The 27,088-nt window shown below is 43.8% G+C and overlaps 2 protein-coding genes across 2 annotated transcripts; one reads left to right on the plus strand and one right to left on the minus strand.

Moving 5' to 3' along the window:
* Positions 1-1,688: 1,688 nt before the first annotated feature.
* On the plus strand, positions 1,689-11,682 carry adam8b (ADAM metallopeptidase domain 8b). The gene is made up of 23 exons (XM_047338411.1): positions 1,689-1,790; positions 2,416-2,522; positions 2,909-2,982; positions 3,066-3,141; positions 3,309-3,385; positions 3,595-3,805; positions 4,262-4,321; positions 4,399-4,461; positions 4,561-4,730; positions 4,818-4,899; positions 5,004-5,146; positions 5,523-5,709; positions 6,024-6,113; positions 6,888-7,086; positions 7,257-7,359; positions 7,478-7,640; positions 7,724-7,804; positions 7,905-7,989; positions 8,978-9,098; positions 9,184-9,343; positions 9,422-9,469; positions 10,040-10,090; positions 10,261-11,682. The coding sequence occupies exons 1-23, from the start codon at positions 1,766-1,768 to the stop codon at positions 10,387-10,389; spliced, it is 2,505 nt and encodes an 834-aa protein (XP_047194367.1). The 5' UTR covers positions 1,689-1,765; the 3' UTR covers positions 10,390-11,682.
* A 2,671-nt stretch (positions 11,683-14,353) lies between these two features.
* LOC118100852 (inhibitor of nuclear factor kappa-B kinase subunit alpha) lies at positions 14,354-25,633 on the minus strand. The gene is made up of 22 exons (XM_035146313.2): positions 25,536-25,633; positions 24,684-24,802; positions 23,546-23,640; positions 23,259-23,376; positions 22,850-22,919; positions 22,673-22,761; positions 22,487-22,576; positions 21,974-22,098; positions 21,279-21,386; positions 21,041-21,176; positions 20,732-20,926; positions 19,800-19,902; positions 19,328-19,451; positions 18,848-18,999; positions 18,673-18,734; positions 18,456-18,565; positions 17,758-17,807; positions 17,531-17,636; positions 17,205-17,352; positions 16,781-16,917; positions 16,412-16,511; positions 14,354-16,147 (listed from the first exon to the last, which is right to left on the minus strand). Exons 2-22 carry the CDS (start codon positions 24,786-24,788, stop codon positions 16,082-16,084), a joined length of 2,289 nt encoding a protein of 762 aa, XP_035002204.1. The 5' UTR covers positions 24,789-24,802; positions 25,536-25,633; the 3' UTR covers positions 14,354-16,081.
* Positions 25,634-27,088: the final 1,455 nt, after the last annotated feature.

The raw sequence follows: 27,088 nt of genomic DNA on the forward strand, positions 1-27,088 counted from the left end.
ATTTTGCATTGTAAATATGAATTGATATTAATTTGAATATTGTCATTGAATAGAAAAAGTTGCACAACTGCCTCTCTTTGTGTATATTTATTTCTTGTACATTCAGTCTTTAACAGAAATTGCAAAAAATAATAAATATGACCCTCCTCAGTGTTTTTTTTGGAAGATATCAGGGTGGTAGCTCTCGGCTTACGTTTGGAATTAAAAAGTGCTCTTGGGCTCGAAAAGGTTGGTGACCACTTTTATAACAGGGAACTTAAATGTAGTTGAAAACAAGACTAGGCGAGCCGAGCTCAGCTGGAACCTGGATGCAGCTCGTTGGGAACATTGTCTGCCAGAAACGTAAACCTATGACTTTGTGTTGTTTTTGAACGTCTTTGTCATTACCTCGCATATTGATTACTTGTTACACTGAAGCCATGTTCATGTTAATACCAAGTTTATTTGTATACAGTAGGCTAACTTTTTACAGCAGTGAGAGTAGGATGTATGTACGTCCACACAAAAGTGCACCATCACCTCGATTACTCGCGGCTGTTGGGGTCCATCAAAAAAGCGCAAGTTGGGCGACTTATCAAAAATAAAAGTAATTACCGCAAATTAAAGGCTGAGCAATAAAAACGTCATTCAAAACTCTATTTTAAAGATGTATGGAATGTGTTTCTTTGAAAAGGATGTAGCTAGCTACTGTAAACCAAATTGACAGAATTAATGGATTGTTTTATTTTTCTCTCAACCCGACATGATCACATGCGTCAAATGAAAGTCCGGAGTCCTCTTGTCCGAGAAAGCTCGCAGTATCCATTATTGATTGACAACGCAAACAGGTGACTGTATTTATAGTCCACAGGAACAGAACTGTCTCGCTGGCAAGTGGCTAACGTTAGCAATTCTAGATCTTGCAGCACGATCTTGGTTAAAACAACCAAGTTCTCCTCCGCTGAGCCACAGGAGACATTTAACACCTGTGAACTACTTCCCATTAACTGACGTTTATGTGTAAAACTACTTCCCCTTTGCACTTTACATCCATTTCCTCTAAAGTAAAAATATATTCAGAAACCACCAATACTCATGTCCAACATACTGTAGAGTAACCCTAACCCTCATACATAGAGGAAACTGCTGAGGTCAGATTTTCATATTTAAGTCCATCGTTCCTGCAGGTTTTGATAAGTTTTCACTGACCGGGTTCTGTCCTGAGATCCACATAGAGACGGTAGAGTCCTACTCACAAATGGATTAAGTCAAAAATGTAATTTTTTTAATTTGTATTAGAAATGTTTGCATGCATGTCTGCTTATGACAAAACAAAATGTTTATATTTATGTCTGTATATGACAAGGTAAATACAGTTAGTATAAATTACCCCAAAGTTTCCAGTTTATTCCCATTAATTCCCATGGAAAGTTTCCAACTTTGAATATTCCCGGAATTTTGCAACCCTAGTCACAAGTCATGTGAAGTGCGTTGAAATTCTTCATTCATCCACAAAATGATTATTGTTATTATTAATTTGTGATGATCACAGTGGAATATTGATTTTATTTTGAAAAGCCTCACTCTTAACAGAAGTCAGGTTTAATTTCTTTAACTTTATTTTGACGTCAGCTTATTTCCGGTAAATGTGTGGGGCGGTGATAAGCGTGAAGGGGGGGCGGGGGCGGGGTCTGCCCGGACGCGGGTGATTGACGGAGGAGAGTTAACGGGCCAGAGGAGCAGCGGTGACCGAGGAGAGAGCTTCATTCTGGGCCAGAGAGAGAACATGAGGTCGCTGTGGTTCACATGGGGTAAAAAACAACTTCATCTTATTTATTATTATCATTATTCATCATTTTTATAGACAATAAGTTGCTTCAGTTACAAAGTGAGAATTCTACTGTTATTAATGAAGAGTTATTAGTTCATAAGTTGGATTTAAAGATTTAATCTCTAGTGTAGAACTGAAGGAAAAGACTCATAATTAGTGATGAATCAGTAGTTTTAATGCTTTAAGCTCAGTTCTTTACGTGATCATCTTTTTAAAAAGTCTTGACCGTCGGTTACTTCAGTTACAGCATCGTTAAAATACTCTAGAAATGTTTTAACTGTGGTTTTACTTCAATAAACACGACACTGTAAAAGCTGCAGTTCTGTGATCTGACCTCATGTTAAGATTCATGTTCAAGTTAATTGGTTATTTCTTAATCCATCGGTTTCATCCAACGTGTGTTCGATGATTAATTAATGACCCTAGAAGTTATTAAAGAGCTGATTTGACAGTAATGTGATAGAGAGGTTCGGCCTCATCGGCCCTGCAGGTCTGAACTTGAGTCTTTTCTACTGGAGTCAGTTGGATTATCAGAGCGGAGCCTGGTGTCGTCCCCACCCTGGGACCGAGTGAGTAACGCTGCTGCTTCTGTTGCCTCTGTGCAGTTTGTGTGGTGCACAGCTCGGACCTGTTGTCTCACGTGGAGCGGTACGAGGTGGTCCGACCCCAGAGGCTGCGGGGGGGGCCGAGGAGCAGCCTGGAGGAGGAGCAGGTGACTGCAGCTCCTCACCTGCACAAACACAGCTCATCCAAAGACACTGATGTTAGAGTTATATCTAAACATCGTTCAGAGACAAATATTAAAGTTCTACATTCATCCGACAGTTGTTATAATTAGATTATTAGAATAGTGAGGAGGTTTCACACGTAACTCAGATTGGGAAAATGGTTTTAAACACAAAATGTCCCTTTGTGGGCAAACTATGTATGAATATATTCTGTTTTGACTCAGTGCAGCTCTATTAGCATCTGGAACAGAGAGAGAGAGATTCCCTGAAGTTCTCGTACGTCAGTCAACACTTGAACGCAAAAGTAAAAAGTAAAAGAAAAGTCGTCTTCATCTGTCGGTGGTGTCGTGTGACTGTTGTTCTCCTGCAGCTTTATCCCGACACGGTGCAGTACGAGTTGGCCATTGAAGGGAGGACCCACACTATTCATCTGGAAAAAAACAGGTACACACTGTTTCAGATTCTAAATAAAAAGTGTAATATGTCAAATATCCGTGTCTTTTAAATCTGTCTTGTATATTTGACAGTAATCTCATCGGGAGAGGCTTCACTGAAACTCACTACTCAGGAGACGGGAGACGAGTCACGACGTCCCCGAGTGAGGTGAGAGCTCATCTGATCTTAACTCACGTCACAAGAATTAAATAAAGACAAATCATCTGCTCTCTTTCTGTTTTGGTTCCAATCCAGGACATTTGAGTCGGTAGTTGAGAAATAAGTTTTCTGAACTGACCTCGTCTTTGACCTCTTGAGTGTTTTTATTGGTGCAGGAGCTGTGTTACTATCACGGTCACATCGCAGGTGAGGCGGACTCGTCGGTCAGTGTCGGGATCTGTTCTGGAATCAGGTGAGAAGGTCTCTAAACTTATCTTTCACATAAAGTTTCAGTGAAAGTGTCTGAAGTGTTCGGGAAGTTGCTTCATGATGTTATCGCTTCGTGTTTCCTGTGTTTTTCAACCTGTGTGTGAATGAATATAAAACTGTCTCTCTCTGTTTGAGTTGATTCGATTTGACAGAACCGACAAACATCTAACTTCTTATCTTCTGGCCTCACAGCGGCTTCGTCCGAGCCCGGCAGCAGGTTTACCTGATCGAGCCTCTGGGACAGTCTGAGGACGGAGACCATGCCGTTTACAGACATGAACACCTGAAGATCAGTGACAGCTCCACGTCGAACCCCAGCATGATGTACGACCATGACCAGAACCAGAACCAGAACCAGGACCAGGGGCCTCGCCTTGCTGGTCTCTTCAGGTCCAGACCCTTTGTAGGTTTTATCTTGTACTTTAAATTTAAACCTGCGTGAACTGATGTTTTTTTCCATTTGAGTCTAAGATTCACTCGCTTTTATCTCAGCTCCTGGTCTCCACCCACTCCTGAGGGAAAGATCTGCCCCCCCCCATCTCGTTATCTGTTTACTGCTCCACAGCGGCTTTGTGTGTGTGTGTGTGTGTGTGTGTGTGTGTGTGTGTGTGTGTACTGTATGAGTAGATTTAGTATTGTGAGTAACTATAATTACATTTATATAAAACCTCCTGAGTTCTCAGATTCTGTCCTTTTTCTTTTTGCCTTTTTAAACTAGTTGATTTATTATGAGGTGATAAAATAATTATATTGACAGAGTATAAATATTAAAACAAGTAATGATATGGTGTAATAATACATGTTCTGTGTGGACGTGTGGACGTTCACTCATTTGGTGTGTTTGTCTGTTTCCTTCCAGAAAACGAACCCTGTCCCTCAGAGGTTTGTCGAGTTGTTTGTGGTCGTCGACAACACTGAGGTAAAAACCTCATTTCAATTGTTTTACAGATTTGATTCCATCGCTGCATGAATCTGATCCCGTTTCTCTCCCTCCAGTACAAACGATATGGAAGTGGGACAAAGTCCCGTGTTCTCGGGGCAATAAATCATGTTGACAAGGTAAATTATTACTTTTAGGCTGATGTTTTATTCGCTGTTTGTGAGGCAGCTCTTATTCATTCCTGAGTAATGCCCCCCCTCCTCCCCCTCCGCCTGCAGCTGTATCGAGCTCTGAACATCCGTGTCATGCTGGTGGGCCTGGAGATCTGGACGCACAGAGACCAAATCCGTGTTGAAGAAAACTCAGAGACGACTCTGGACAACTTCCTGATGTGGCGGCAGGCCGACCTCCTGCGGAGGACGCAGCACGACAACGCCCAGTTTGTGACGTGAGCATCAGAGTGGGACATGTGTGCAGGTGTGAAGCTCAGTCAAGCTGCCAGTTTGACCTGATGTCAGATGTTTGTCCTCAACAGCGGCAGAGACTTGGAAAACAACACGGTGGGGCTGGCTAACAAGTTCGCTATGTGCACCGGGAACTCCGGAGGAATCAACCAGGTACGACCCCCGACCTCTGACCTCTTATCCGCTGCAGAGGAAGACGTGTTTTTGTATTTTAGGATGAATTCTGCAGAATTTAAAGCTCTGCGTTTCTCCGCCAGGATCACCATGACAACCCGATCGGCCTCGCCTCCACCATCGCTCACGAGATGGGACATAACTTCGGTTTGTCCCATGACGCCCCCGGCTGCATGTGTCTTCCGTTCTACAGCAGCGACAACTGTGTGATGGCCGACAAGCTCAGGTGGAAAACACTAATCTGATCCACTTCCAGAGACACTGAGCATATTTCTGTATGGAATGTTGGGAAGGATCAAATTCACAAAAGATATGCAGACAGCTCCTCCGCCTGGCTCAGACCCCTTAGTTCTAATGGAGGGAAAACTTTGGCCTTTTCACGCAGCCTCAGTGCTGCAGCTCACCTCGTGTGGCTGAGGTCAGATCCCTGCAGGTTCGGCACCTGGAGGAAAAGCTGAAACCAGGAGGGCGGACGCAGTTAGAGCTGTAGATCAATGCCCATGGGTTTAGAATGATGTGATTTTAAGGTGAACTTACTGTCGCAGCATTTTCAGGCGTCCAGTGAATCGTGTTCATCCTTGAATCTCTTCGCTCGTCCTCAGGACAGGAGGCCAAGCGTTCCCGGAGTTTTTCAGCAGCTGCAGCGTGCAGCAGCTCGCTGATTTCCTGGAGCGAGCTCAGCCCGGCTGCCTGGACAGACCCCGACCCGGCAAGACCATCGCTGTGGGCCCTCGCTGTGGCAACGCCCTGCTGGACCCTGGAGAAGAGTGTGACTGTGGCACTGTGGAGGTGAAACCTTTGAGACGAGGCTGATAGTATTCAAATGTGCTTCGGGGAAGGAAGGTTCCATGTGGGTGGTTTTCTGTTGTAGCTGTGGTTTCCTGTGAGGTTACGGTTGATAGAAGTGAGTGTTGATCTAATGCTGAGTTGCAGTTTGGCCTCAAAGAGTTAAAATAGTTTTCCTGTGCGCTCACGCTTTATCTCAGACAACTTGTTGGCAGAGACGCTGCTTGTGTTAAAATTTTAGCGGTTTGGGATTTCACCACTGCAGCTCTTGTTCTGGATGTAACTGGATCCTGAAACATGTTGTGTTTTCTTTCTAGGAATGCAAGAACCCCTGTTGTGATGCCTCGACTTGTCGTCTGACGGAAGGATCCCAGTGTGCTCATGGCCCGTGCTGCGATAACTGCCAGGTACGTCAGGTTCCTGTAACCGAGCTCCGTGTTGACGACCACAACTGAGTGAAGCAGAACTCCACAACCTGATATCCACTCACACTGTCGTAGTTCCTCGTCTGAGATGAACAGGCAAAGCTGTTGAAGTTGAAGTAAGAAACATACGAGTCATTCTGTGCCGAAGATGGCCGACCAGACTTTCTGACGTATCAGAAATTCATCCGACAGTCTGACAGCTGAGAATCTGAACGCCCCTCTGTCCCACGACAAACAACACGGAGCTGAAACCCAACTCTAAGACGAGTCACGTCTCAGAGTCAAAAACAGGCTCAAACATTCAGTGTTTGTCCAACTTCAGAATCTGAAGCTGCTCTTTGGGGTTGTACTCGGACAAAGTGGTGATTTGAACCAAATCCTGAATGTCAGTAGAGGACATTGATTTGTCGAAGACCAAAGTCCCCAGGGTTCGCCCACTGGGGACGGAGGACATCGGAACCGGTTTTCATGGCGATCCATCGAATGGTTGTTGAGTTGTTTCAGTCAGACCGAAGCTGCAGAAAGGTCGAACAGACACACCCTGCGACGGGCCGAAGCTGTGGCTGTTCAAATAACGACAGGACAAGGTTTCAATTAAACGTCAACAGCAGCTTGATAATAACAGGAAACAGAGGGTGATGCAAATGAGCCGTAGCTGTGACCACATCACAGGAAGTCATAAAATACCAGAGCAATGCACAAGCTAATAAGTTTCACTGCTTAACCACCATCACTTCATGTCCTTTTAACCCTCAGTTCCAACCTGCCGGAGGTGTGTGCAGGAAGTCGGCCGGCGACTGCGACCTGCCTGAATACTGCACCGGCCTCTCGGGGGAGTGTCCCGAGGACAGTTTCGAGATGAACGGCAAACCCTGCTACGACCAGACGCAGGGCTACTGCCACGACGGCCAGTGTCCCACACAAGAGCAGCACTGCTGGAGGCTGTTTGGACCCGGTACAGTCAACACGTTCACATTAACAAGAAGGAACTGAAACAAGAAAGGAATGATATGAATACAAATACTGAGCTAGCGGCTTGAAACGATGAGAAAATATGTCTGTGCAGCCAAAGTCCTGACCTTTCATGTGTTCGCGCTAACAACCCTGGATGTCTTCCGTCCTCAGGGGCCAGAGTTGGACCAGATTTGTGTTTCGACCTGAACAAACGAGGCGAGAAAGGTGCAAACTGTGGGAAAACCAAGTTGGGCTACATCCCCTGCACGGCGCAGTACGTACCACGGCACCGAGCGTCCTGCCGGTCGATCCCATCGAAGGGAACTTGGCTCACGAAGGGTTTCAAAGTGCTCGATCAACTTACTGATTCAATTCTTCTCTTCTTTTTGTAGGAATTACAAGTGTGGGTCTATATTTTGTCAAGGGGGGGGCGAGTCCATCACTGGTAAGATGGCAGCGTACACTGTGCGTGGCATAAAGTGCAACGTGGTGGAGGATGACAACACCAGGAACATTGACATGGTGCCTAAAGGAACCAGCTGTGGACCAAATAAGGTAAAACACTTGGGAGTAGAGTCATGTAAGGTAAAGTCTTTAATGAGGTTGGACGTGTTGCTGAGAAATGCTCGTGTGCACAGGTTTGCCTCGACCACAGATGTGTGGACATATCAGTTTATGGGAAAAAGGAGGAATGTTCAAAGAAATGCAACAATCACGGGGTGAGTGAAGAAGAAGAAGAAGGTTTTTAATCTGCCAGTTCTGGACCAAAGTTCAACTCCGAGTGTTTGACTCATGTCTAAAATTACTTTCTTTCTTTAGGTGTGTAATCACAAGAGCGAGTGCCAGTGCGTTCCCGGCTGGGCTCCGCCTCACTGCGATGTCCTGTACGCAGATTTACCTCAAGGTACGGAACCGGTCCCTGGATTTTATTTTATATCTCATAATATAATACAATCTTATCAGTTTGAGTTGAAGGTCAAACTCTCACTGGGCGGTTCAGGAAGAAACAGGTCACACCTGATGGTTGAGTCATTTTTCCAGTAAGTTTAAAAAAAAGGATGATTCAGTATGAGTGTTCTCCCAGCGCAGATCTAATCCTTTTTTACTGGTTTCTTCAAGTTCACCTCATTTAAAAAACCTCATCGTCTCGATTCCAGTTGAAGTTAGAGAAAGTTTATCAAACGAAGAAACATTGGAATATGTCAGAAATGTGGTGTTTTGGCACCAGGAGCTAATTTATTACCTTCAGAACCTGTGATCACTGCAACAGAAACATGGAGTCTCCCTTCAAACTGGAGTTTGCAAAGTAATTCAATCTTCACAAAAAAAACAGAGAGGAACAAAACTGTGAAACTTTATCTTTGATCAGAACAAAGAAGTAATGAAATGTGTTTTGACCTCATTATGGTGAAATGTCCAGATTAACATCAGGACAGTTTGTAGTTTCAGCTGTTGACCAAGTCTTCGCTCTGTCTTCACTGAGGCGTTGAGAAAGAAACGGTGAACATTTCTCACCTCTTTTATCAGTAAGCACCAGATTGGTCCAGGTCTCGGGGATGGAAGTGAAGTTGTCTCTGTGGTGAACAGCTGTAAAGATGGCTTCACACCATCTTAGCTTCCTCCCTGACAGAACGGCAGCACCGCGGGGATGTTGCTTTGCAGATATGAACCAAACTGGATGAATGAAGCTTTACATTAAGTCAGGAGCAAGGTGGTGAACTCAGTGGCTCCTGTTTCTGTGAAGACTTGCCGCTGGTGATCCCTCCAGCTTGCTTTTAGATTATGCAGACAGTATAACTATCTTGTTCCACATAAGATGAATTTCCAAGCTGTGTACAGTACGACGTTGTGTATATTATAGCATCTGAACGCCTCCCGGTCTGTGCCTGCAGGTCAGAAGGGAATAATAATTGGCGTGTGTGTCGCTCTCGCCGTCCTGCTGCTGATCGCCGTGGTGATAACGGGAGTGATGTGCTGTAAAAAGGACAACATGGACAACTTCATCTCGAAAAGGTCGTTTCTTAAACTTTCAACTCAATGACTTGTGTCTGTTTCCGTCCTCTCCCACTTCCCGGCTGAATGAATTCTGTGTTTGCAGGAAAGTGCATTCGGCCCCAGGCAAGTTGAACCCGATGTTCCAGGGAGCAGACGTTAAAGAAAGACCTCAGATCAGTCAGCCTACTCTCATGGGGTCAACGGCGGCACAAGCCTGTGCTCCTCTGATCGTCCACGTGACCCCCAGCAGACCAGCTCCGCAGGTGAGTGCCTCAGAGAAGGATTCACGACGCTGTCGGTGCAGAATCATGTGATGATTACAACGTGTCCTTTGTTTCCAGCCGCCACAGAACGAGTCTCTGGTGTCGTCTACCTCACAAACCGAGCAGGTAAGCTTCAATTAAACATGTCCTGGAATGTGATCTCTTACAAACTGCAAAGTGAGGAGTGCTTTCAGGAGTCACATTACATAATGCACAGAGAAAGTTATTTGCGGTGTTGAAAACTGTTATTTCCTAAAACAGCAGGAGGTTGTAAAGTTAACAAACGCTTCTGAAACAGGGTGAAGCTGTTTATTTGTTGGGACTATTTTCAGCTGTGTGTTAATTTACGTTTGTTGATCTGGAAACTCGTGAGTTGGGTCAGTTCACTGCTGCTTTCGGTCACTTTCTGTTTAATATCTATTTCAATAAGAAAAATACAGAACAGAATAACAAGAATTATCCTCTTAACTCTACTCTCTAGATTTCAAGACAATGTGAAGATGCAAATAAACATCTATTAGTTTGTTATTCAGGGTTTAACAGTTTCTCAGTGATGTTCAAAGATCGACATAATCGCTGAGAATCCAAATCAAAACAGAGAAAGACGGAGTAGAAAGTTAAAGGATCGAGACATAAACTGGATTTTGGGGAAAAGACACAAATGTCTCAGTGACTTCTTCTTCTTCTTCCCTTTAGACAAAACCTCAACCTCCAGCAAAACCTCAGCCGCCTCTGAATAAACCACAGGTGAGTCACACCGTCTGCTCTCACTCGTCACGTTGTCAATCATTAGTGAGTGAAGTTCTCGAGAACAGGAAGTAGCCTCACCCGGAAATCACTGCAAGGAGAATTAACTCTGCAAGTAACAGCATCGTGTGTGTGATCCCGTCTGAAAGGTCGTCTGGTTTTCTTTTCAGTATAAGGCAGCCAGACCAAATCCTCCTCCTGTACCTCCAGCCAAGCCCTGTCCTCCTGCAGCAGCCAGAGTCAAGCCGTGCACTCCTCCACCCCCCCCAGCGAAGCCCCAGGTCCACAGACCCACATGACGTATGAGTAAGAGAGCGCTGCTTGTTGGGATCGGACCGAGTCACCGAGTTCAGAGAGGTTTACACTTTCAGGCCTTGAGATGTTGACTCGGAGCGTCTGATCCCATCCGACCCTCAGCTTCACAGCTGCTGTGGGGAAAGTGTTATCGTTCAGAAAGTTACAATCAGCTGCTGCAGCTGTAATTGTTGTGTTTGTAAAAAAAACAAACATCCTTTTGTTGTAAGTGTTACATTAAATTATCTTTTATTAGTGTGAGGAAAGTTGTTTCTGTTCTAGAGACAATAGAGCGTGAGCGTCGGCAGCAACGAGCCGAGAACGGGTTCGAACCATCGACGGCAGATTGACGACACAGCACTTCCCACAAGGGAAGCCAAAGTATTTATCGCCCCCTGGTGGCTGGCTGCACTACAGGTCGTAAACCCCGCCTTTATGACGTGTCGTCCATCTTTATTTATTCTATGGTTCGTACCTTTGTGCCTTAGCTGCGGTTTGGACTCAGCCTCGTTAGTCACTATTATAAAAAATACAGTTTGAATATTTAACTAATGTTTGCAAAACAGCCTGTGTGAGAATTATCAGAGAGATCGAACAGAGATACCGAACCGAGGCTAAACCACATGTTTCCGCTGCCCAAAGATTTGAGAATTAAACAAGTTTCACCCTGATCAGCCACCACAGGTACGGAAAATAACAGAAAGTACAAAACCAGTGTTGAATCCCATCGGTTCAGAAACAGGCCACCGCTACACACCAGTTGCTGTTCTGTTCTGAGCCGAGGGGCCGGGTCCATTGAACGGTTCCACGAGGCTGAGTTCCCCCCCGGTGCTTTTTGTACAGTCCCTAAATCGTCCGAAGCCAATCTGCACTGAGAGGTTAATTTGAATTCTCTCTCCATTTGACTTGAAAACCTGTGAACGGTACTTTCAGCACGGAGGCTCTGCACAGACCTGTGTGTGTGTGTGTGTGTGTGTTGCTGTGATTCAGCTTGAAACATTTACATGCTCCTGTTTGTTTTCAGCCCCTGAGGAGAAATCTCGTTTTTTTACTGCACTGATATTTTTTCTAGGGCAACAGTCATGTGGTTTTTCACTTTGAAGCAGAAATTGCAAATGAGTGTTTTATCACAATGATCCCGATTCTCCTTCTTCCTTTGATCACATATGATGAATTGAATGTAAAAACGTATGAAAGGTCTTTCCTTGCAACAAAGTAAAGTTGCACTTTATTACAAAAGTATGTTGCGTTTTTCATTTAGTGGATTAAATAATGATTAAAATGTACATTTTTCACGATGAAGTTTGTTGTGTCTAGTTTCTTCCTTTGGATCAACCCACGTTGCAGCTTCCTCAGTTCAGTTAATCCATAATTATCGGTCTCCAGTGAGAAGCTGACGGACGGAGCAGCAGTGACTCAGATGTTTCCTGCTCTCACTTAAATCTTTTGTTTCCTCGGCTTCGTGGGAAACAAAGAACTCAGTGAGTGAATAAGAGGCTCTGGGACATTCACTCATTACACATTTTAATATGAGCATTTACAAGATCTATAGTTTATTAGAATTATGATTGAGGGACTTTTAAAACGTGACTTTAGTGACTATGGATGAAAATAACAGTCGGTCCGACAACTTTTAATGGATTGCATGAAGTTTTGTATAAACTTAATGATCCTCAGAAAATGAATCCCCATCATTAGGTCAAATTATCATTGTTTATGAATTGATTTGCCGAATAACGTGGGATCTTAAAGAAGTTGTTTAGTAAAGAACCCACAGACGATAACCACACGGAGCCTTTTAGCATCTTGTTTTGGTTAAACTGCCTCGAGCCTTATTTTCCAGCAGCAGCAGGAAAACAAAAGTGTTTGTCCACGAGCTGCTCCCCCCCCCGACAGCCACAGAGCGACACAGAGCGTTCAGCAGCTACAGGTCCAGAGAGTTTCCTCCCTCAGGACGTGGTGGAGACAAGAAACTGCTCAGATGAGAGTAAATGTAAGATTTAGATTCTGAGGGAATTGTTTCTTTGTGGCTTTGAACACGAGGGGCGTTGTCGTGTTGAAACAGGAAAGAGACAAACACAACATCTTCTGAAACATCTTTCTGGGAGGATTAGTTTGAGGGAAAACCTCTAGATCTTTTTACACACAGATATTTGATGCCAGATGTATAAATGGATAAAGTTTGCTGCAACAGATCAGCTCTGGGATGCGGGGGGGGGAGTTGAGATGTGAGGAATGCAGGTCTGAGCAGAGACTGTGTTCAGTGATTCACTCTGATTCACACAGGTTTACAACGCGTGTGGCTTGTTTTACAGCCGAGCTCTGTCTCCGCTTGTCGCTCAGATCGGAGCTGGGCTCGTTCTGCAGGAGATGATATGTGATGATAAAAATCCTTCTTGGAAAAAGGTGCAGGGGCGTTTCCCCGAAAGCAGCAAGCGGTGCACTTCTGCTGTGAGAGTAATCCACGAGAACAAAACAGGAGAGAAGATCTTTGTCTTTCACTGATTCATTTTAATGTGAAAGCAGCAGAAGGTCACTGACGACAGCTTTATTAGTTTTGAAGACGTGGACGTGCCAGAGGTTTAGAGAGTAATCCAAAACTCATGCATGACGCTTCATGCTTCTAACGGAATCATTTCCTGAAGCGTGTGGTCAGACGGACGAGTCTGAGTCCTCGGCTGAACCAGAGAACACGTCTGGTCAAGAGAAGGAAGACGAGATCACCATCATCTACAAAGTGACTCAGTGACTCATGATTATTCACCGGGTTTCAGGGCTGAGCAACACACGACCAGTCAAACTATCTCGATTGTTTACAGCTTCTCCTTTTCACAGCAGGAAGAACTGCAGCTGTAGTTTCTCAAGTTTCCTCCAAAGTTGTTCACATTTCAGACAATGAAAAAAAAAAGCGTCATGTTGACTCGTGAGTGCAGATGTTCAGTCACAGCTGTGGATTCAAACCTCGTTTGACGTCCTCGAAAATACAGGAAAGCGAGTCAGGTTTTACGTTTGTGGACTTTTCATTTCAGCCACAGAAAGCTGCTCCTCTCCTGCTTTTAATTTGAGAAATGTGAAACTGATCCAGCAGCAGATCCCGACCCGGGGTCAGGACGTCCCCTGTGGTCTCAAGGTAAATCTGAGGGGATCATAACGATCATTGTAGGAATAACACAGACAAAGATCTCGTTTTCTGATACACAACAGCTTCTAACTCCTGAGGTCAATGCCGAGGGTGGGACACAAGAAGACGCTGCTTGTTCTTTGAGGGTCACCGATCCAAAACATGTGTCTCACTGCTGCATTTCTGTACGGTGACAACTGTGGGAGTGGGTGTGAAGGCACGACGTCACGAAACAGAAGACGTCACAACATCGTGTCCTTCAACACTTCTGTGAATTGATAACGATTTAGATTTCTGCTGAATCGACAAGGACGAGCAGAAGCATCCGAGCAGGACATTAAACATGGAGTCGTCTGAAGGAGACGAGAGGCTCGATTAGGAAGCAAGACACAAACCAGTAAATCAGGAAGACATCACATGGAGCTGCAGGGCCATCGACAAGCGTCCAGTAGTTAATCATGGACAAAAACTTCATAAAGAAAAGATCGACTCATATCAACCATCAGCTGCTGATACGAGTCGTTACAAAGTTTGTCCACAACAACTTGTAGTTTGTCATATTTTTAGATGTGTGCAATGATCTATAAAAATGTATTTGTTATGTTTACTTTCTAAATTCAAATTTGATATACTTAGTTGTATTTTTTTCCTTTGTATTTATAGTTGTTATAAAGTTTAAGTTAAGTTTAAAGTTAAAGTTTTCAACCTCTACATAATCCCTTTGTAACCTTGTTTAGATAAGTGCTATTCAAATAAAGTTTATATTATTATTATTATTATTCTTATAACTGTTTACTTTCTTACAGTAAAGACGACACCTTCCTGAAAGCAGAGCCAACACAACCGCGTCATGCCAAAGTCGTTTTATTTTATCACCAGGCAAACATTTGATCTTTACACACCGACATTTCTAAAAAGTAAACATTCAAAGAGACAAGTTGAAACCATCGGATGGAAACAAACACTCCAATCGAAAGAAAACCGACAAATCAAGTTACTTAAATATAAAAAATATCTTTTCTCCATTGCACTTCAACTTCATAAATACAACTCGAGAAGGTTCGTTCCTCTCTGGCCCAACGTGACCGACCCAGGACGACGTGCAGCTGCAGGTTACTCTCCTTCAGCCGCACGCCGCTGTGGGTCCGTGGTTGAAGATGCCGACCGTGCTACAGTTATTTTATTTGAATGGAAACCAGGTCGTCTCACATCTTCAGGAAAAAAAAGGCTGCGTTCACGTCATATTTACGATGGAATCCCGTGTTTCAAATGACAGATGTGAGGATTCGGTAGCTGCCACTAACTTAATTACTGTCTTTTACAATTGACTACAGGTTGATTTGATCCCACACAATCCAGACCAAGCAGATTCAAGAGCTTAACTATTGAAAATTATAACCTGGACATAATTGTGCTCATTAAGTCATGAATATTAGATCAAATGTTTAAGTGTTCGTGAACAAAAAAGCAGATTTTTAATCAAATAATTGCTTCTTTTGTCTGAGCCTCGGTCGAAAATTCTCATATTGGAAAAGCGACTGTAATCCACAACTCAGAGATATTCAATGAATCATTATTATATTTATTATTCCATCATGTTTAAATCCTGACACTGGAGAAAGTGAAACTACATATCTCTGATTAAATGGCTTCATACGACGTGAACGCAGCTTCGACTCTCCAGTGAAATAAAATGTGCATATTAACAAGAGTCAAACCTCGTGTTTAAAAAGACAGATGTACATTATAGACAAAGTATGAACACGATGGCCCGCCACGTCCGTCACATATATCCTGACAAGAGCCTATGATATATTATACTTTATTCAAACAGAACTTGATTGAAAACAACATGTGCACAGAATCTAAACGCCTGAATGTTTATAGTAAATGATATGAAATTGAGTACGAGTGTGAGAAGAACCGTTCCCGTCTCGTGGGGACTGTAAATTCTGCGAAGCGTCTCGTCAGCCTGGAACGTTTGGTCTCTTTACACAGAGGATACATGGGAGTATCAAAGTGCTGTTTGCTTGATTGTAATTTCCTCCTCCACCGCCCGCCCTCCCCCCCTCGCCGCCCCCCCGCCCGCGACCACTTCCCGTCTTCTTGTTTTACGAGGCCGAGTCACTTCTCATGTTTCTGCCAATATTCTCCCATGTGACACGAATCCGCCTCAAACCCTCGACTCTGCTGCTACAGTTTGCTCGATTTGGCAATTAACAGTATAAATGAACATCATTGGTTTTCATGAGGTGTGATAAATTGAGTGCAGCCAAAAGGTAAGGGGGGGTGGGGTGGGGGGGCAGAGGGACACGGCTTCATTTGTTTACTTGTAGAAAAACAAGAATATTCATGGGTTGGACCGTTCCACCATGTGACACGATGGGAGTGGACAGACACCAGCAGGTGTGAACTCTTATTTTTTTTTTTTAAAGAACAGGTTTTTTTTAAGAGAATATCCCGAGTCCATGTACAACTGTACAACGTTGTGTTGTCGTTGTGTTGCCGCTCTGCTGCGTTCACAGCTCACAGTCCTTAGTGTTACTCGGAGCAGGGATGGAGGACGACCACAGGGCTTACGCGTTTTGCTTTTTTAATTTTGTGGTTAAAGTTTCGTATTTTGTCCAGCTCCAGTCTTGGTCCTTTAAAGAGGAAAACCACTTCGTTAAGACTTGAGACGATCAAACAGAAATAAAAGTGTTTTAATGAAAACTGAACAGCAGCAACAAACTCCTGACTCTTGCTTTGCTTTTATTTGCAGCTTTCTGAGATTATAATTATTTGTCAAATGATAAATAAAAGTTTCAGATCCAACTTAACCTTCAAGCCTAAATATTAAACCTTTTTTCCACTACACTGACGAATATTGAAATCCAGACTAAGGCATTAAGAAGCAGTGGACTCACCACTATGCTGTTGGCCTGTTCGTCGGCCGCCTCCTGCATCAGGCTGGTCAGCTGACTGAGGTACTTCTGGTTCTCCTGCAGCAGACGTGGAGCTGCGTCACTGACAAGAAACAGAAAGTCTGTTAGAGACGAGCGGATGGCACGAGAACTCCCATCACACGACCAGACAGACAGATTTAAATCATCCTCACACATGAAATGTAATAAAACAGTGAATTTGACCCATTTTAAAAAGACGCGTGTGCTTCGTGTGATGTTCTGTCCTTCACATCCTGTTATGAAGTCAAATGTCTGTGTTGAACGTGGACATCGCTCCCCAACCTGAGGTGATCGATAGTAACTCATAGATCCATCAGTGTGATCGGTTACCTGTCGTTGGGCCCGGGCAGGGAGGTCAGAGGATGTGGGGAGCTGACGGGCTGAGCCGACTGGGACCACTGGGACACCGGCATCAGGTTGGACGACTCGGGACTGGCTGCTATCGAGCTCCGGGACGAGTTTTGGGCCTGAAGGAGAGAGAGAGAGTTTCTACTGAGCAACGATTACCAGACTGACGCAGGAGTCTAACAGAAGGAGTCAAGTGTATTTTGAGCAGTATTATAAGTGAATAAGTTGTGGTCGCAGTGACTATTTGAGCACCAAACTTCCTCCTTGATTTCAAATTTGAGGAAATTCCTGTCTCATGAGAATGAGACAGACGTACAAACCAACATTTGGACAGAAGCTGGACACGTGATGCCTCCTGTCATGCTGCTGCAGGAATAAAGCCATGAAATCGTAAGTGAGCACTTACACATGCGATCTTCAGTAAATGCCAGAACTCTCTTTGTCTCTTTATCTGCATCTGCATCACGGTGTTGTCAGCGTCCTTGATGCTCTCCAGGGTTTTCTCAATCCGTGGAAACAAGTCAATGATCTTCTGTTTGCTGATCAGGATCTTTCTGTTGGGAGGACACAGCAAACCTTAAAATAGAATAGTGGCTCTTTGTGGTCTTTTCATATCAGACGATACATTAATAATGAACACTGGTAAAAACAGACTCACAATCACATGTAAAACAAACAGAGTAATTCTACAGCTCGTATTTCCAGGAGATAATTCAGATATCTGGATTGTACCTGAGGTGCGTGTACAGATCTTTGAGGACCTTGTCTTGGTTCTGGACAGTTTGAATGATGGCCTTCACCATCTCAGAGCTGTCGCTGCTCACGTCCGTCTCAGATACTGAGAGAGAAGCAGCAGACAACACACTGAACACACGCTCCACTTTGACAAATGCATCAAATCCTCTGTTTAACATTTTGAACAGAATATAAAGTTGATTTTAAAAATGTGCTTTTCTTACTTTTACACTTCATCTTCAGTTGCTTATAGAGCTCGATTGCCTTTTCTTCCCTGCAGTAGAAAAAGATTTAAACATTTGAGAAACATAGATTCTAAAGCTCTGACATCATAACTTAAAGAAAACTCGTGAAGGATTGGCACAAGCAGCAGTTTATTTCCTGGTCAGTTAAACAGCAGATTATTGTGTGATGCAGCATGTTTAAAATACCAGTGAAGTCACACCAGCTAAAGCTTTCCCAGCCGCACAGACGAGGGTCTGTCTGTTTCCAAACAACAAACCCTTTAAATCTAATCTCACAGAGGCAGGTGGCGAGTGGACGGCTGCTCCGAGGACACGCGAAGGTGCCTCGATCCAGAGGACGACCACAGAGAGTACGAGCATGTGTGAAGTACGAGAGGCGACTTAAGTAAAGTTTGCATGTCATTCAGTTTGTTTATCTGATGTGGCAACAACAACCGCTCCAGGACTAACAACCTCTGAGGGAAGCGTGAGCGACCCAGTGTAAAGAAAGGCTGTTTTGGTGCTGGATGGTTTCTCTTGTGCTCGAAATTCCTTGTAAACAAGTTATTTTTAACCTGAATGAAAAATTAGGCTTGAAAAAAGTCATTATTATCATGAAATATCTCATAAAAAATCCAAATCTGTGACCAATAAACCCAGCGTGTCATCGCCTGGGGTCAGACTCCATTAACACTCACAGCTGCTCCATCTTGTCTCCTTGGCGCCGGGCGTACGGGCTCCTCTGAAGTTCCACGATCTCCGAGTGCAGAGCCATGATCTCGTCATCCAAGTGGCTCACCTCTGCCACCTGCAGGACAGAAACAGGAATGGGTGGTCACTGCTTTGCACTGAGAAAACACCAGAGGACAACTTGAATGCTTCACACGCGTGTTGTGTTTTGTCAGCATGCATCACCTGTGCAAAGGCAGCAGCTCTCTCCTCGTTCTCCTGCCAGGCCTTCAGCATCTTCTCAGAGGCTTCGAGACGAACACAAGACAAATCATCAAAACAAGAAACGTCCCGCTCAGAGTCGTAAAAACATCTTGTACGTAAACTCAGATTAAAACAAAAGCTGCCAGTCAACACTCACATATGCCGTAGTGCATCTGATCGCTGTATTTCTCCAGGTCGTACTGGATGCTGCTCTTGAAGAAATCTAACTTGGCTTTCAGCTGCTGAGAGAAGCCGAACATGCTGTTCTTACAGCGGGTCAGGTTGGTGTTGTAGCGCAGGAGGCTCAGCCTGGAGGAGGAGGAGGAGGAGGAGGAGGAGGAGGAAGAAGAGGAGACAGTTAAGAGTGTAGGTACTTGTATGACAACATGTTCTGTCTCCAGTTAGCAGAGAATCAGGGAACAGAAACAGAAGCTAGAATTGTCCACACAGACAAACAGCCTCTTCTCATTACATTTACAGATTAAGGGTCTTGCCTGGAAAAGAGTTGGAGTTATGTGAAATAAAAAAAGCATCCGACAGTTATTAATGTAAAACAGGTCATTTTAAAAACATGGAGGAACATCTGAGAATAACCAATAAGCTAAATAAAGAGCGCTCGTTCGGTCACGTGACTCACATTGCTGCCCTCTGTCCTTGAAAGAGTCTGCTGTAGTCGTCCTTCAGGCCACAGATGTAGCTCACTGCTTCACCCCAAACCTTCTTCAGCGCCGCCAGGGGCAGCTGCGTCTTGGCCTCTTGAACTGAAAAGGTTCAAACCAAACTTAGGACGTTTTTCAGTGTTTCTTTCCTCTGGTTCGGTATAAAGGTTTTTGTAAAAGTTAAAAAAGCACAAAGTCTGAGGTAAAACAAAATCCATAGTGTTGAGGACACTGGAAACATGAAGTCATCATGAGCAATTATATTCATCACAGTAAAAACATCTTGTGATATAGATTTTGAACCCGTCAGTTTAACTCAGACAGGAGAAAGATGGGGAACCAGCGATGTGTTCAATATTTTCACTATCGGTTCCATCAGAGCACATTTATCTGTTTCCTTGTTTTCACAGAGTCTCATCAGCAGCATGAAGAACTTAACCACACACTCACCGATGGTGCTGACTTTGTCGGGCAGCTGTCTGGCACTGAAGGGACCCGAGTACTTGGTGATGCTCTTGTCGAACAGGTAGACGATGTAGCTGTCCCAGCCTCTCTACACAGCAGAGCAGGAGATCATCAGTTACTGCAAACACCTCATTACCGGGCGGCTCAAAGTCCCTCAGCGCACGTACGGCCGGTGTGGTATGAATCATAAGAAGTGCACACGCAGCTTTTCCTGATTCCTTTTCTACAGCCCTGAGACAAGTCACTTAAAGAGCTTGTAAATGCTCCAGAGGGAGAGAAGAACATTAGAAGAAGGATTTGTTCTAAAGTAGTTTTTACTCTATTAGAGCTCGAGATGTTTGGATCCTATTTTTCCGATCAGGGCTCCAGACTAACTTTTTACATCGGTTGCACCAGTGCGCCAAACTTTTAATTATTCAATTATTATAGCATTTCCCATATACACTGGTCATTTCTTAACGAGGGCTGGGTTTGATTTGATTCAAGTGGTTTGACTTCAACCAGGAAACCTCTGAGCCAATGCATTGCTACAACCTGATGAAACTGAGGTCTTGCATACCGATCACGTTGCCTTTTGACTTGTGGGACTTTCCAGGGTGAAATATTGCAAAATGAATGCTTCACAACCAGAAATCACTTCTTCTTAACAGAGCTAGAACGGATTTTGCCACCGACACTACAGCACAACGGCTGTTTTGGAGCGGTGAAGGTTGAGTGATGTCAAGGGAAAGAAAATTGCAGTTTTATCTGGTTGAAACTAATATTCTTAAAAGATGTGATATCAGTGTATAGACTTTTTGTATATGTGTGGCAATTCCAGCAATATCTAAGACATTTCCATTGCTAGTATCAGAACATCTCTGAATAAAGCTGGAGACGGTGTCAGCGGGTTTCAAAGTGATCATTATTCAACCTACCACTCCATCTAGGACGCACTGCGCCGCGGGCTTCCTGGGGTCCAGGGACACGCCCGTCTCCTGCAGCAGCTCCTGGTTCACCACCTCGATCTTGGTCTCGGCCTCGATGCGTTTCTGCAGGCTGTGGAGACTCTCGTCCGGAGTCAGCTGGAAAGAGTGGACCTGAGCGGTGGTCATGTTCAGGATGTGGACGACCTGAGGGGACAGAGGGGGAGAGGAAAGATGAGCAGGGCATTTACATTCTCAAACTCAAAGTCTTCAGATCCAGGCACAACTGACTCAAGTGAAAAAAGTCTGTCAAAAACTCACCTTGGTGCTCAGTATCTGCTCCAGTACTTCGAAGCACATGGGTTTCTTGGTGTCAGAATTCACTTTGCCTCCTCTGTGGAGAGGATCCCACTTCAACATCAGCTGAAGCAGAGACTCCATCGGCTCCAACATCGTCCTGTGAGACAGCAAATTAATGACATGTACCAGGAGAGAGAGGAGCAGCAAACAGCAGACACGTCTTTCATTTGAGGGACCGTAACAGTCACAGTGGTCCAACCTGCTCAGGTTGTTGGGGTAGGGGAGGTGTGTGGAGAATCGGACTTCTCCGCTCACGTCTTCCACCGCCATGATGTCTTTAGGACCTTTATTCCGCACTTTGGTCGCCCTGTGAATGAAAAGAGACGAGAGTAGATTACTCATCGTGTAATCAATCTACAGAAAAATGTATCAGCCATCAATAAAAATCCTCTTGTCAAGCAAAAGTAGTGAAAAAAATCCCAAACATCATCTGATTCCAACCGAATAAAATGTGTGAAATGTCTTGAATTTACATTATTATGAATATATTTTATGTTGTAGTCCATGTTTGCGATGTTTGAATGTACAGACAACTTTCACTGCTTTACTGTGGTACTTAAGAAAATGTGATGTTTCTCAGGCAAGTTGTGAAGATACAAGAAGAATGTTTCTCCAATGATTTACAAGCAGATGTATGGACATTAGAAATAATGAATCTACAAGTGTGAGTTCATGTTCAACTTGAGTTATGACTCTGAGAAGAGTTTGATCTAGTTTGACATAAATCGCAGCAATCGGATACTTTAACATCTAAATTACTGCAACTTGCCTCCATGAGCTGCAGCTACAACCGTCGTCTGTGTTGATTAACAGACCGAACTGCGGTGACTAACCTCCCCTGTTGCTCCAATAACTCACTTCTGTCATAATGTTGTGCTTTTCACATCAACTCACCACTGCACAGGTTGAAGGTTGTGCAAGAAAGGACGGAAACCACAACTGCACTCGAATATCATTGTGCCAAAGCTCCAGTAGTCCACAGTGACCGTGTACGGCTTGTTCTCAAACAGCTCCGGTGCCTGCAGGGAACAAGTGCTGCATTTCATTGGAGCCATTTCCACACATGAACTCCGGAGAACGTCCGCACGCTCGGGTCCAGACGTTCTCCGGAGTTTGTCTTTCACAAACCAAGAGTTCAGCAGGAGATTCTCTGCTCAGACGCATTCATAACTTCAAGGGAGATAATCCAGAGTTCGGTGCGAGTTCGAAAGCAGCTCGTGATGCATTTGGTCGATAAATTTAGTGATAAAACCATTTTCTACTGTTTATCCTGTACATGTTTTAACTGTAGTATCTCTACATTTCATTATTAGTAAAGACAGGAAGAGGATTAAAAGATTTAAACTCCTAATTAGAATAAGACATTGATACATGAAGATAGGTGCATCTGTTTGTCTCAGCTCTTACCAGGTACTGCAGCGTGCCGACGAAGGAGGTGCACAGACTCCCCTGGTCCAGGTCTTTGGCGTAGCCCAGGTCAATGATTTTGTGAACCAGCTGAAGCAGAAGAAGAAGAAAGGTAAACGTGAGATAATCTAATTGAAGGTGTAAAGTCAACCAGAGGAGGCCGAAGATCAAAACGTGGCAGGTTACCTTTCCGTTGATGTCCTGCAGCACAATGTTCTCAGGTTTAAGATCCCTGTGGATGATCTTGTTTTCGTGCAGATACTGGATACCAGCTCCTGGAGCAGGAGTCAGAGGTTAAAGTGAACGACTCTGAAAGACACGACTGAATGAACGAGGTGAACAAAAGACAAGGTTCGGTCGTACCAACATCGTTGAGTAAGGACAACACTTCGCTCTCTTTCAAACCGCAGCAGTTTTCAGGTTTGCTCAGAACCTGCGACAGAGATAAAAGTGTTTGAGTCACACAGCAGTAGAACTACGAGCGGTGACACAACCTGTCAGGACACACACTCATGAGCTTGTTACAGACTTTAACACGATGCATATTTATTTACATTGTCAGATCAGTGATTAACACAAATGTGAACTCAACACGATATTCACACTAAACTGAATTCCCGGTCTGGTCCATCACACTCGTCTTATCTTATCTGTAGTTCAGGTGTTTCAGTGTGGACGCAGATCTTGATGAAAATGACCAGTAAACACGACAGTGAACTCATGTGAACATCATGTATAAAAGTAGCTGCATCACTGTGAACGAGTGGCTCACCCTCCTCAGGTCTCCTCGGGAGCAGTACTCCATGGCCAGCAGCGGCAGATCGTTCAGGGCGATGTGCTGCATCTCCTCTGGGACTTCTCGGGCTGTCACAACGTTTATGTGATTCAATCTGAGAGAGAGAGAGAGACAGGACTTCGTTATAGTTTAATAATCTTATGCTACAATAGCTCAGATGTCAAAGTTCATTTAAATGAACATCTGCATTGACCAAAGAACATCTGTGCAGGTGCATCATCATCAACGTATCAGACAGGAAGTAGATGAAAATAAGTACGAACTTCTTCATGATCTGGATTTCTCTGCTCCACCGGTCCTTGTTCCTTGCCGTGAGCTCAAGACGACACATTTTTACAGCGAGCTTTTCATTTGTGTCCTAGAAAACAGGCAGAAGAAATTCCATTACGATACAAATACATTAAAGTTAACCCACAAGTCACAGTTTGTGTAGTTCGGCAGAATTCTTACAGAGTCATTCACTTGATTTATTAAGTGTAAAATAAATGACAATTCAACAACTGCAGCAAACAAAATAAAAGACTGAAACTGAAGTGGAAGTCTTGCCCAGCTTGACACCTAAGAGTCTTAATGTTCGTGCTTGACTCTTCTTGAGATCACGAGCTGCCCAAAGGTTTCCAGTGAAAAGCTCAAACAGACCGTGGAGGTCACTGCTCGGATCGGCCTGGTAATGATCCCAGCATCTTTCACTTTTACTTTCCTGACTCACTGAACCAGATTTGCCAGGTGAATCTGTTGAATCCCTTCTTCCTTGTGTGTGAACAGTGTTTCCTGTGCCACTGGCGGCCACGCAACCCCGTGGAATGTCTCCGCCCTCCTGCTGAACCGTTGGCCAAGGGCTGTTGAAAAGTGCCGACTGAAGCGGCTCTCAGACGGTGAACTCAAGTCTGGGTATTTCCCTGAAATGTTCTGGAAGGTGGCTGCGTGTGAGAAGGGAAACGTCCGAGCCTCAGACCTTTCCTGCCTGCTGCCTCGTAAAAATGTCAGCGTGAGTGCACGTGAGAGTACAGAAGGCTGGAAAGCTAGCGAGTGGGCGTGTCGACGAGGTTTCTAACACGCGACGGACGCAAAACTGAAAGAACACTAATCTCTCAGGATGAAAAGTGAAGCCATGTAACAAGGACGGACACACACACACATGTTCTCCACACGTTCCTGTTGTTGTGAACGAGTCTGACCCAGGACCATCTCCTGCTGCTTCTTCACACGTCAAACACAAACTCCAGAAACAAGTCAGAACCCAATTTTGGGGAGAGATCTTAAGTAAGAAGTTCAAACTGTCGCACGTACGACAATCACTGTTTAGTTGTGTCTCCACTTCGGACCTTACACTGGTATAAAACTGTATTTCTTGTATTGATAACAACAGGTACAGGGGGGGGGTGAACTGGTTCCACTCACGTGATGCTGGTACAGGTAAACATGGGCGAAGCCTCCCATTCCCAGCCTCTCCTTCAGCTCCCAGTCTCCACAGCTCTGGTTCTGCCTGAAGGGAGGTTTCTCCATGGCTGCGACTACACCTGCAACCACCTCAGCAATTAGTCGGGTTGAAAGCACAAACACTGAATATGGACAGTTTGTAAGTGTGAGATTTGAAACGCTCACACACACACACACACACATGATAACCTGAATGTACATTGTTTGAGACAACACATGTAAAGATGAGAGGGGAATGTGAAACTGGAGCAGAGACAATGATCGATTACAGAATGATGATGAAACATTTAACGAGAATTCTCTGCAGCTTTATTTAATATTTATAACATATTGTTCACAACATGTTTGGAGATGAAGATTCAAGTCGCTTTAACATGTTCCTTCTACCTGAGAGGAGCTATCAGGCGCAGGGACCAGGCTATATCCTGGAACGAGACCCAGGCTAATGCCAGTTTACTTTCGATCCTGACACAGTCACGCTGTCAGACTGACGTTATATAAAATCACATGTATCTTATATGTATTCTAACACAAATCACATGTACACATTCATCGGGTTATACAAAAATACACAAAGCCAACTATTCCTAGCGTTAGCTCCACTGGCTAGCTGCCGAGCAGCTACTGTTTAGCTAACAGACCAGGAAATAGCCGGGCCCCGTCAATGTCTTTCCCAGCTTCAGGAAACGTCAGCGCGAAGATCACCTGATGTTCCTAACACAACACGTTAAACACACGTTCACTACACAAACTACACGTCAACACAAGTGAACACAGGTGAACACAGGTTCACTAAGATAGTTTCACACTCACTGTGACTTTCTGCGACGCTGTCATGAGCCTCTGTCTCTGTGTGTGTGTGTGTGTGTCTTGTTGTTTTCAGCGCTGCGCCGTGTGTGCGTGCGTGTGTGTGTGTGCTTTCCTATGTGACGTCACCAGAATCCCCGGCTGTACCTGCTCCGAGCTGCGTTCAACAACTACACACTGTTTAGTGTTCACTGGAAGTTTAACACAACACAACACAACACAACATAACACAACATGACATAACACAACATAACACAACATAACACAACACAACACAACACAACACAACATAACACAACATGACATAACATAACATAACATGACATAACACAACACAACACAACATAACATAACATAACATGACATAACATGACATAACATGACATAAGACAACATAAAGAATGGCAACACACCACAACACAACCTAACCTATAACTAACCTATAACTAACCTAACCTTACCTATAACTTACCTAACCTTAATTTATAACTAACCTAACTTATAACTAACCTAACCTTACCTATAACTACCGTAACCTTGATTTATAACTAACCTAACCCAACCCATAACTAACCTAACCTAACTTATAACTAAACTAACCTTACCTATAACTTACCTAACCTTAATTTATAACTAACCTAACTTATAACTATCTATAACTAACTCAACCTAACCTATAACTACCCTAACTTGACCTATTCTAACCTAACGTGAGTCAAGGCAGCGCAACACAACGTAACATCACTTTAAGTTGTCTCCTGATTTATCTTGTTATTAATACAAGTTATGATTTTATCAATAAACAATATAAAAATATAAATACAATACAGATAAATGACTGAATGATAAAACTAAAAAAATGAAATAAGAATTCTAAACTAATAAGTAATGATTATTTCCATTCTTACAATTAATTTCCTCATTAACTAATGGATCATTTTAAATATCAAACAATAGCTCAAATCAAAAGGTTAATAATCAATAATATTTCCATCATCTACTGATGAACGATGATATTTCTCTTCTCAGATTAACTGAAGGGAAAAATCATCAGTAAAAGGTGCAAAGATATTCAGTTTAATTTGATTCTTGACACAGAAAAGCTTCAATTTCATTAATTTTAAAACTTAAAAACTAAAACCAATGATTTCATCTCATAAATAATCTCAGAAATCACACAGACGCAGTAAAACCTTTCAAAACACTTTTATTTGTATCTTCTCTTCCTCCCGAAACGAGAGGCTCACAAACAACACTTCCTCTGTGACTTTGAGCAAGGCAGCACTGCCTCGCCTGCCCCGGTCTCACCAACACTGAGGTGGATCCGATCTTCTGACCTCTACATGGAAAAGAGATTGTGTACGAGCCGATTCTCTAAAACACGACAGCAGTAAACACACTTCCTTCAGTCACATTAATAAAACAAATCAAATAAAAGATGACCATGAGCTCACGGACATGAAAATCAAACGTTGCCCTTCCTTAGACACTTATTACCCCTTCGTTTTAATACTCGAACAATAATAAAAATGAACGCAGGCCATAATACCTCATGCTTT

Source organism: Hippoglossus stenolepis, chromosome 21 (assembly GCF_022539355.2).
Source record: "Hippoglossus stenolepis isolate QCI-W04-F060 chromosome 21, HSTE1.2, whole genome shotgun sequence".
In the NCBI taxonomy this organism is placed as follows: domain Eukaryota; kingdom Metazoa; phylum Chordata; class Actinopteri; order Pleuronectiformes; family Pleuronectidae; genus Hippoglossus; species Hippoglossus stenolepis.

Bases quoted from the DNA above. Each gene is read 5' to 3' on its own strand.
- LOC118100852 (XM_035146313.2), bottom strand. From the start codon at position 24,788: ATGGAGAAACCTCCCTTCAGGCAGAACCAGAGCTGTGGAGACTGGGAG. The intron at 21,177-21,278 runs GTTGGACCACTG...GCTGTCTCACAG, and splicing joins TACCCCAACAACCTGAGCAG to GACGATGTTGGAGCCGATGG. The intron at 19,903-20,731 runs GTAGGTTGAATA...TCTGCTGTGTAG, and splicing joins AGTGCGTCCTAGATGGAGTG to AGAGGCTGGGACAGCTACAT.
- adam8b (XM_047338411.1), top strand. From the start codon at position 1,766: ATGAGGTCGCTGTGGTTCACATGGG. The intron at 4,731-4,817 runs GTGAGCATCAGA...TGTCCTCAACAG, and splicing joins GACAACGCCCAGTTTGTGAC to CGGCAGAGACTTGGAAAACA. The intron at 7,805-7,904 runs GTGAGTGAAGAA...TTCTTTCTTTAG, and splicing joins AGAAATGCAACAATCACGGG to GTGTGTAATCACAAGAGCGA.